The sequence below is a fragment of the Pangasianodon hypophthalmus genome, chromosome 22 (assembly GCF_027358585.1).
Source record: "Pangasianodon hypophthalmus isolate fPanHyp1 chromosome 22, fPanHyp1.pri, whole genome shotgun sequence".
NCBI classification, from domain to species: domain Eukaryota; kingdom Metazoa; phylum Chordata; class Actinopteri; order Siluriformes; family Pangasiidae; genus Pangasianodon; species Pangasianodon hypophthalmus.
The window spans coordinates 14002045-14013241 of NC_069731.1; the positions used below are offsets into that span (position 1 = coordinate 14002045).

The 11197-nt window shown below is 38.2% G+C and overlaps 1 protein-coding gene across 2 annotated transcripts; it reads right to left on the bottom strand.

Annotated features, from left to right (window-relative positions):
- Nucleotides 1-849: 849 nt before the first annotated feature.
- On the bottom strand, nucleotides 850-11197 carry si:dkey-118j18.2 (uncharacterized). Of its 2 annotated transcripts, none has more exons than XM_034297985.2 (5): nucleotides 10836-11197; nucleotides 8423-8498; nucleotides 7837-7996; nucleotides 6836-6965; nucleotides 850-3861 (listed from the first exon to the last, which is right to left on the bottom strand). In XM_034297985.2, the coding sequence occupies exons 2-5, from the start codon at nucleotides 8440-8442 to the stop codon at nucleotides 3674-3676; spliced, it is 498 nt and encodes a 165-aa protein (XP_034153876.1). In that variant the 5' UTR covers nucleotides 8443-8498; nucleotides 10836-11197; the 3' UTR covers nucleotides 850-3673. The 2 variants fall into 2 exon arrangements, with proteins under 2 accessions (XP_034153876.1, XP_034153875.1); XM_034297984.2 differs by having other exon boundaries at nucleotides 8423-8502.

Genomic DNA, 11197 nt, shown 5'->3' on the forward strand with positions numbered 1-11197 from the left:
AGGTGCCTCTGATGAAAAACTTTTCAGTGGGATTCAGTTCAGACTGGCTAGGCCATGCAAGGCCTTCTTGAGTTATTTTGCCTGCATGTTTGAGGTCAATGTCTTGTTGAAACATAAATTTTCTCTGAAGATTCATAGGCCTGTGTCCCAGCACACTGCTCCATTCATGTTTCCTTTGATGACGTGTAATATCCGTTTAAAGTACGTGTAAAGTACAGTTTGAAGAGATGCAGCCCCATATCATGATGCTCTCACCTCTGTACTTCACTGTGTGTATAGTGTTCTTGGGATCAAATGCAGAAGCCTTCTTTCTACAAACATAATGGAGATCATTTCGGTGCATATTATTGCGTCTTATTCTCTGTGTAATTGTTCTGTTTAACTGTGTAACTAACTCGTCCTGTAACTCTTTTCGAGGACTGCTGACTTCTCCCTGAACTCCCTTATCATTAATCTGAGAGCTGTTTGTGAAATCTTGCATGGCACACCTGTCTGGGTACATGAAGTTGTGGTTTCAGGAACTTTTCACCTCCATATTATTGAACCAATTGTACACACAGGGTTGTTTACGGTCTTTGCTCTTGCTCTACTGCTTTTTGCATTTGAGTGCTGTTTAATAATGTGGTTCCTCAGAACTTTAGGAAGCTGTGAGAATACAATGCAAATACAGTGAGAATGTATTTTATATTGACATCAGCATTTATACCTAGAACTTTATTTTATATTTATTTGTATGTAACCTTAACATATACATGCCTTATTGTTATATATTTTATTGATTATCAATATATGCCCAATTAGAGTATTTGACAGAGAATCTTTATGAAAGACTAAACACACTAGATCTAATTCTTTTACCAAGATGCTTTAATAATAAAAAAGTATTGATCCCATTACATTGAGTTGCCAGTTTATTACATGGTAGCTACTTATTGACCATTTTAACAGATTCACCAACCATACTGGCCACTTTACAAGTGTATAAATACTGTAACCCATCTGTCGCTCTGTACAATCTTAGCCCCCTCTACCCTGTCCATTAGTGGAAAAGGACTATCATATGATCATTACCAAACAGATATTATTTGGGTGATGGTTCATTCTCCGTTCAGCAGTGACACTGACATGGTAGTTTGTGTGGCACTGGTACAGGTGCATCAGCCACCAATAAGGTAGGTGTGTCTAATAAATTGGCCAGTAAGTGAATGTTAACCTGATACATTTGACAACTGCACAGTCATACATTCTTCAAAACACATTAACATTAATATGAACGTCTACTACCAAACACACATACTGAAAGAAATCATAAAGAAGGCGAGTTCATTACTGTGTGGTGTAAATGCATAAAATCATTACGGTCACCTGATAAGCCAAAGAGTACGGCAGTCATACTCTCTGCATTTACACACATCATCATTGCCACGTGGACTCCGATGATCATTAATTATATTCGCCGCTTACAAATAGGCGTGTGCCGATATTACATTGTCATATCACGATAAGTGAGTAACATTTATCACGGTTACGATAACATCATGATATCAAGTTAAGAAAATAAAATGTTTATCAGGACCTGTTCTCACAAGCATAGCAGCATTTTAACTGAAAACAAAATGCATCTCATTCACGATATGAAGGAGGGAGCGGATAGGACCCAGCCTTCTGAATGAAACTTAATTCCTCATGAATGCAATGCGAGGATGGTTCTGATAGCTTTAAGAGTCCATGATAACTTGAATATTGAGCTATACTGTACACCCTATTATCGGCACATGCCTACTTACAGTACACACAGACAGAAGTAAGGCAATTACAAGACATAAAAGTGCTTAGGGATAGTTTTAGAAATTGTCATCACATACAAAGCGAGGTTATGCATAAACATGAGGTTAAACCTCTGCACAGAATCCTCTCCCTTTGGGCATTTATAGAGACGAGAACAAATGTTTCTCAACACGTCTACATCTGAAAAATCTTATTCTAACATGGCACTGGTCAATCTACACACTTATGTACACTTAATTCAAGGTGGACACACTACAGGGGTGGACAAATCAGGGGCCCAGGGGCCCAGGTGCCTGGGACTAACAGATTTTATGTCCAGGCATTTAGGTCTTTTTTTTTTTTTTTTTTTTTTTTTTTTTAAAGTCATAGTTGCCCAGCAGTCCAACAAGCAGGTTCAACAACCAGAGAAAGCAAAAATAAACCATACTTCTTACTGACTACTGAAGTTTTAATTTCATGTGTATGCTTAAAAGTAATGCACTGATACAACGCACAGCGATGCTGTAAATAGCACATGCTTCCAAATCCCTCCACCTGCTGCACTACACACATCGGCCAAGCAGCAATCTGGCTGGTGGTAGAATGATTTTTTTAACTAGGCAGATTACAGAAGACAGCTTTTTTTTTTAAATCAGGAATAAGCGAGTATGTAGGAACACTGCCAGCCAAGTAATAATCAGTCAAGTAATATTTATACTGTGATTTGAGACGAGAACGCTAGTTCATAGCCAAAATGTTCAACAACAACCTGGTGACTTTTAATACATTAAAACTTTATTAGATGAAGATAAGGACTCCCTGTGTCATGTAATTGTTTCGTTTCCCTTATTTTGTATTAATGAGCATAACTAACTATCCATATGTTATTAAATCATGTTACCTACCATTTTTAAACCTAGTCAATTAGGTTTCTGGGCAACCTAAATATGAATCTGGGCAACACACTGGAGCTTCCACTTGCCAGGAGGGCTAGCTAATATATTTATCATTTGTCCACCCCTGCATTAAAGCAGTCATTAAATCTCAGAAAGTTGAAATGCATATAGGACAAGGTCAACGCAGTGGGGTGTGTGTGTTTTTCTGTGTGTGTAACCATATTTTCCAGACCATCAGATGCAGATGGTGTAACTTGTACAGTGATGAGTTTGTTTTACGGTAGGCGTTCTATTTCACTTGTTACAGTACGGTTATTGGAGGGCACACTACTATTACCTTGATACTTCCAATGGTGATGGACAGATCGTTGCTAGCAGAAATTACTATCAGAGCAGCAGTGTTCACACCAACAAAAGGTCCTTATTGAGTAAATAAGGAGGTTTCAGTTTAAAAGTAAAAGAAAATGTGTTATGACATTTTCAGTAGCAAAAACAAGGCTTTAGGTGTGCTTAAGTGCTGTTTTAGAAGCAGAACATACTATATGTAAAATAAGAAGATGGATACATTACAGTGACTTACACAACAAAGCAACGTATATATGAATGTTTGCTCTAAGCGGAAAGAATTCATACTTATACCCGGTGCGACATACTGTCTAGAAAACATGGTACACAAGTGTGTTATCATCATGATGCTGGTTATATAAGAGGAAATCAAAATAAGGCATGAGTGAGCTTAAAGCACCCATTAACACCAAAGCAGCTCACCATCTCATCATTCTTCTAGAAGAGAAACATTTCTAGAACATTATTAGGCCACTTTCTTTTTCTTAATTTTTTTTTAAACCACCAAATTCCCCTAATCTTTTACGATGTCTAGAATCCACCTCATGCACCTTTATTAAGAGTAAAACTGACAAAAGAATGAGTCCCTAACTAAACGCTGAGCAACTGCATGGAGAAATACAGCCCTTGCTGTGAACAAAACTGAGAACTGACATTGGAAGAGACTAGCTGGATCCCCCCTCAGGCTCCGCTTGGCACTGAACGCTGGTGTGCTGATTGGCAGTGGGGGTGTATGGAGGCGGGTCATCGCTGATGCTCGAATTGTTGCCTTCTGGGATTGCAATGCTCTGAGACGTGTCCGTGTCGTCATTCTGAGCAAACTCGCTGTACGGAGGAGGCTTCAGGTCGTCCGCTAAAGCAAAAGAGAGAAAGGACAACACTGTCATACTAAAGAGTACATGCACACTCCAAACATCCGAGTGCATTACGCAATGAATGAAATACTACTGGTCTGAAGAAGAAACAACCATTTCCCTGGCACAATGCAACAAACTGAATGGAAGCTCTATCCTAAAGCTAATGCTACCAATTACACACACTGAATAAAAAAGCCAAAGCAATACAAACATGTTTTTCTCATCTTGCCTGCAGTTGTCTGGTTATGACTGTACTGTGTGTAGATGGTAAAGTAGGCTCTCAAAGCAAATGGTAAATTGGTGAGGTTATTGTTTGTATGTCTTTTATTAGTAAATGCCAAAATCTGATTATGTAACAGTTTAGCTCTAGCAATGCTAACTTGAATTTTTTTTTATGGTGTGATAATCTAGTCTAAATATATCATGGCTTCAAGACAACATGGTATTAATCAACTGTTCAAACACACACAAGCTGAGTTCCTTCGGAAAATCGAAAGAAAACCTCATTATGAAATTTTTGTACAAAAGTCTCTTTATACATTTGTTTGTGTGTGTGTGTGTGTGTGTGTGTGTGTGTGCGTTTTATATGGATCAGACTTGTTTGTCCAGCACATCCCACAGATGCTCGATTGGATTGAGATCTGGGGAATCTGGAGGGAAATCAACACCTTGAACTCTTTGTCATGTTCCTAAAACCATTCATGAACAATTTTTGCAGTGTGGCAGGGTGCATTATCCTGCTGAAAGAGGCCACTGCCATTAGGGAATTCCGATGCTATGAAGGGGTGTACTTGGTCTGCAACAGTGTTTAGGTAGGTGGTACGTGTCAAAGTAATATCCACATGAATACCAGGACTCAAGGTTTCCCAGCAGAACACTGCCCAAAGCATCACACTGCCTCTCCAGCTTGCTTTCTTCTCATAGTGCATCCTGGTGCCATCTCTTCCCCAGATAAGTGACATTGTAGGTGCTTTCGGCGGTGGATGGGGTCAGCATGTGCACTCTGACAGGTCTGCGGCTATGCAGCCCCATACACAGGTGTGTTTTCTGACACCTTTCTATCATAGGCAGCATTAACATTTTCAGCGATTTGTGCTACAGTAGCTCTTCTGTGGGATCGGACCAGACGGGCTAGCCTTCGCGCCCCACGTGCATCAATGAGCCTTGTGAGCTCATGACCCTGTTGCCGGTTCACTGGCTGTCCTTCCTTGGATCACTTTCGGTAGCTACTAACCACTGCATACCTAGAACACCACACAAGACCTGCCGTTTTGGAGATGCTCTGACCCAGTCAACTAGCCATCACAATTTGGCCCTTGTCAAAGTGGCTTAGATGCTTATGCTTGCCCATTTTTCCCCGGCAAGGAGAAATGGAGAGAGCTGTAGTATGAAAGTGATCTATAAAGTCCAGAGGGACAGGGTTGTGAAATCTAACCTAAATATTTGTAGCTGGACTCAACAGGACTGAGAACCACTGAAGTAATGGACTTTATCAGTTTTTTTTTTTTTTTTAAAAAAAAGATACGGTAAGAGAAAGAAACGCATTTTAATCTGTCATCGGTGAGGTAACTGTCCAATCATTATTCACCATACACACTATTTACGCTGAGAACTGTAATGTGTAATATGTTTAGCTGATGCTATTCTGGATAAGTCCAAACTGGTGCAAAAGAACTCTGATCGAGTATGCTGTTTTAGCATTTTGTTGTGTTTAACATTCAAACATGTACAGTGATAAAGATCCTTTCGTACAGTCATGACTGTTTCCAAAACACCACTCCTGCCTGTTGAGCTGCTCTCTGTATACATGAAGCAACATGCGTACACTGTCACTATGACTCATGATGATGTTGAAACACTGGCTAATACCAGCCTGTTCTTCACAGTGCCTTCTAACCATCTGGTCCTTGTGTAAGCTCACATTCCTCAGTTTACCATTTCACTCCACTCAGGAGCTGCTTAAAGCTTTGTAATACACCAAGAAACTATTAAAACTTGACTAACTGATAATAAACATACTGAACAGAGAATACTGTTTAGAGCAGAGAAACACTGGAAGACCCTGAATTAGGCTTGTGTGCTTTTCTGAATGACCAAACGCTCTTTCTGTCTCTCAATCTCTCTCTCTCTCGCATACTTCAGCTTAAACTTCTTGTTACCGACTTCAGGTGTGTTTCCAAGAAAAAAATAATAAAATGAACAGTATATGGAATCTGTTGGTCTATGACTGGAAACAATAGTGAAGGTATATATATTACATGAATCACACTTCAATAGTTCGCTTTCATTAAATGAAAGTTGGTGAAAGTGGGAAGGACAAGCAGAGATGAGCCAGGAAAACAGGTTTGGATTTGCCATGGCTGCTCCTTGGCTTTGTCCAGGTCATAATATTAGCATAAGAATTAATGACTAATAGTTAAGCTAAATGAATTTAATTCAGTGTAATGAATTTTACTCATTGAATTCAACATATTGAAGGTAAATTATGAGAAATTATAAACATCTCAGAAAGCTTTGTTCATTAAAAAAAATCAAAATTTTCAAACTAAAATGTTTCATCTGAGCATTCATTATCTGATAGAAGTGAATAATTGATGAAGCTCACATGATCAGCATCTGCGCATTTAAATAACAGTTTGTGTCAGAAAAACAGAAGAAAGGTCAGCTAACTGAAATATTAGCGGAACACAGTCCTTCCTAAATTCCATGATAACAATACAACTGGAGACTGACCATCAGTAAATCACTTTAACCACACTACAGCTTACGCAAGTCAATTGTTAATGTGCACAGTCCAAGGAAGTGTTCTGCTAGTATTTTTAAAGCCACTTCCTCTCACCATCTCCGCCTGGACAAATCTGTTATAGACATCTTAAACTTTAGGAAGCGAAGTTGGTTATGAGAGTGTACGATAACTGTAGACCTTAGGGAAACAATATAACCAGAAGAAACTGTGCTTGTAGGTCTTACCTCCAGAAACAGCCTCGTATGGAGGGGGTAAATCCAGATGAGAGAGGGATGAAGATGGAGGAAGAGAAACGGACGGTTCGCCTACGGAGCCATCGTCCTGAACTCCGTACCAATTCGGCCAGATTGACGTCTAAAGTACAGGGGGAAAAAATGAGTGTATTAACAACTAGAATTATATATCACAATATATAGATTCTGCTCATCTTACACACAGTTATATTAAACGTATGATTTACTGAAATTCATAAAGTCACCGATTTGATGGTGATATAAATTTTGGGGTAAATAAAGGTTCTGTATAATGGTTAGTTACAGTAGATCAGTAGAATTTGCTTTTTAAATTATAGACCTGGCCACTAAAATTCCAAAACATAATGAAACATCATGTCACTTACGTCATGTACAAAAGAGATTAACAGATGATAAATCTCCAAATAGTTCAACTGCTTAGATTTAGCCAATAATAATAATTATTATAACACAATAAAAATATATGTTGCTGTGTACATTTTGAGAAAGAACAGAATACAGAGAAATTGTTCAGAGACCACAGATGGAATAAACTTTGTACAGCTGAACACAGACTACAGATATCAAGTATAGCTTGAACTAAAGGTGATCTATGATATTCTGGATTATTGACATCCTGTGTCTTCCTTTCTAGATTATTTTCTCTTCTAGAGACAAGCCTGTTTTATTCGGTTATGGTTTAATGGCTATGAATTCCACCATGACATAGCCCAGGAAATCTAACACATAACGAATAAAAAGCAGTCCAAAAATATAACATGGCAGTGTGAGCAGAAGCAGTCCGTCTTCCATGACTGAATTTTCATACATTTTTTCTTAAGAGCATGCAAACTTCACCATTCAACACGCACTATTTTAGCTTTCCTTACTGAAGGTTAAATAACCAAAAAGGATAAAAAGTTATTGTGAGTGGAAAACTTACCATCGTTAAATGTCCTTAATTAATTAATTAATTGATGTAGCATACTTACGTTTTGGTTCTCGCACATCTGGTGCAGATAGGCTCTTCCTCCCACAATAACGATCTGGGCATTGCGTGGATTACTGAGATATGCGGCCAGCTGCCTCTGTCTTGAGCGGTACCAGCAGACGTAGAAGAAGATCTTTATCATAATAAATATTATGACAACTCTGCAAAGATGAACAGAGACATGTTGAGAAAGCTTCATTCAAAACAAATCATCTCAGGTTATAGATAATAAAGAAATATAAAGAAATGCTGTTCAAACACCCAACTGAATTCACTCATCAGCATGACTGATTGACCAACACACTGATGTATAGTTATTACAGTACGCTACAATCACTAGGTTAGCTGTTTCGCCGATTCAAAGGACTGTTTGGGCACGAACAAGGGTGAAGCGTACACACCCTAAGACGAGTTCCACTCACTTTACGTTGAGGATCATGAAAACTCTGGTCACTAATTATTCAGACTTTGCCCAGAAGACCAACGTTAACCTCGTTAAACAGCAATTGTGCATGTAGGTTCCTTAGGACTTTAAAAGTTTTTTTTTTTATTTATTTAAAAAACAAAAAAAGAGAATTGTGACTTACATGTACCAGTAGAGCTCCATAGTTTAACCTTCTCAGTCTGAATCAGTCTTCATAATCAATCTTCATAATCTTCAGTCTGGCTGAAACCAGAATAGAATAAACATTTTACTGTGTAAAACTGAAAATAAAAGTTAAACGTTTACTGAAAATTTCTGTTACCAGGACTAACTTACCCTTGTGTCATTTATGGTAACATTTATGTATACTTTATTTTCACATATTGTAATTGAATGACTATCAAAATCAATGACCAATCAGATTTGAGAATTCCACATCACTGTGGTATTTACTCTACAACTTTTAACAAGGTAAGGAAGGAAAAACAAGTGGCACAAAAATACAGCGTGTCCCAAAAGTCTCCATACATGGGGGAAATTAACACTTTTTAGCAAAATGACTTCCAAAATTTTTCATAGTTAATTTAGATATATATATTCTTCAGCCTTTAAAAATGCCTTTGACGAAAGAAGAACATATTGAAATCATTCTCGTGGCTGGATTGGGAAGCTGTCACAAGGTTGCGATGGACTGTAACAGGAAACATGGCTGAGAAGTGGACGTCCACGAACATCCACTGATGAAGGCACAACCGACACGGTGCTGGCGTACATAGTCCCCTGTGTATGGAGACTTTTGGGACACTCTGTAGATTTTAAAATCAGCTACTAAGTAACAGTGGAGTCTCTCAGTGCTGTAAAAGTAATGATGATACGTTACATCCTGGAAATCGTATTGTGAAGTAATTTGTCACGATATCGATATTGTATTATAATATCTCCCGGCCGTAATTCCGGGGATAATAAAGGGGCGGTCACACTAGACTTTTCAAATCCATTGACTTCCGTTCATACGCATGCGAATGCTGGAGACTGGGAACTTAAGCTCAACGTGAAGACGTTTTGCATCTCACTGCATTCCAAAGTTCAAGTTTAGTGAACTCTGACGTGCGAATTCGTATCAAGTGAAGACGTGTGACCAACACAAGACTGACACGTCACGATGTGACCTCTTCAGAAAATCCAGGATGGAGGAAGCACTGACTATAGCAGTGTCACACCATCCCGTTTTATATAACACGACTTTAAAAGAATATAAAATCAACATCAAAGGAGAGGCAGGTGGGAATCCAAAACGTGTGAGAAAAAAAAAAAAAAAAAAAAAAAAAAAAGAAAAAAAAACAACGCCTTGGTGATGATGTCGTACCCGGTTGCCGCCCATATTCACAGCAGCCTCCAAAGAAATTTCACATGCCCTTAAGCCAAGACTCCTTAATTCCCCTCCTTCCCCCGGGACGTGTTACAGTGTCATTTTGTTTTCCCCTACAGTACTGATCATACAGTACAGCTTTAATAAGCGCATTAGCAAACATGCCATCATAGTTACATTTATTAAATGAAGAAAAATGCGATAACTTGTTAAATAATGTGATATGCGGTACAATAATGCTATAAGTGTGTACAAACAAATTTAAATTATATATACTTAAAAACTGAAAAAGACATAACCAACATACATGTTTCATGTTCTTTTGAGGAAAAGAAAACATTCTCTGCTATCTGTGTCACCCTAAAACTTTGACTTTTTGTAACTTTTTGAATTTTAAAATCATTCAGTTATCGGATATTTACATTTGAGATATTTCAATAATTTCGATATATTGTGCAGCCCTAGTTTTTTAAAATTATTATTATAACTATTGGGGTTTCATTAACTTTCCACCCACAAAACCACATCTGTGCTCCCCAGAGCCTACGTTTGGTTCCACAGGTTTAGACCCTTCTACACACACACACACACACACACACACACACACACACACACACACACACACACAGTCAACCTGACAGGTGTGTTAATGCTCTGATAACCTGAATATATACTAAAGTAGGAAAATCATTAAAATCCTAAAGCAATATTAGGCGCAAAATCAGAGGCCCCACAATATCACAGTATTCTATGGGGTCTATGTTCAGATCTACTCACACTTTTATAGACTAAAAACAATATTTCCAAACTGCAAAATACGAAGCTACTAAAATCTCGATGAATTAAGACTCCTTAATCTTCTTTAAGGAACGTGGAGATAAATATTACTCTTAAAACACATCCAAGGTTATGCAAAAACCACAAAATTCATCAGTAATACTTTACGTGGTTGTAGTTAGCATTAGCTAATTTGGCTACCAGCTAGTCACTCTGTATTTATGATTATATTAGCGCAGCACTGCTATCAGGGTTAGCTTACTCACTTAGCTTCAGAGTAGCAGCCTTTCGCGTTTGCTACTAAATTCTGTTTGTACCTCACGCCGTTTTAGTACAGTAATACCAATTTATTTTCGCAGATAATTTTACATATATATATTAAAAGAATAACATTAGAAAACTTGTTTATTAAATTGTAAAAATGCCTCACCTCGCGCCGCGTTGCTCGTTATCTACAGTCCATTAGCCGCTAGCATTGCGTTTGTTTATTTTCCAGCTAAGCGAGGAATGTGGCTCGTGTTTAATGGCCAAACACAGCGCGTGTAAATAAACTATCGAAAAACAACACAATTCTCCGTCAAAAATTAAAACCTAAACGCGTTTTTTTCTTAGTTCTGTGCTGTTTTCCAGACACTATCGCTCACTTCGGGGTTTTTTTTTAGTTGTTTTTTATGCGCTTACATTAATAAATCTTTGCGCATGGCTAACTCAGCTTCCGTAACAAAAAACCTGAGACGCAAGGACGCGTCTCAAATCGCCATCTTCTGCATGTAGTGTGCATACTAGGGATCA

Bases quoted from the DNA above. Each gene is read 5' to 3' on its own strand.
- si:dkey-118j18.2 (XM_034297985.2), bottom strand. From the start codon at position 8,442: ATGGAGCTCTACTGGTACAT. The intron at 7,997-8,422 runs GTAAGTCACAAT...TCATCTTTGCAG, and splicing joins ATGGAGCTCTACTGGTACAT to AGTTGTCATAATATTTATTA. The intron at 3,862-6,835 runs GTAAGACCTACA...CTTTTGCTTTAG, and splicing joins ATACGAGGCTGTTTCTGGAG to CGGACGACCTGAAGCCTCCT.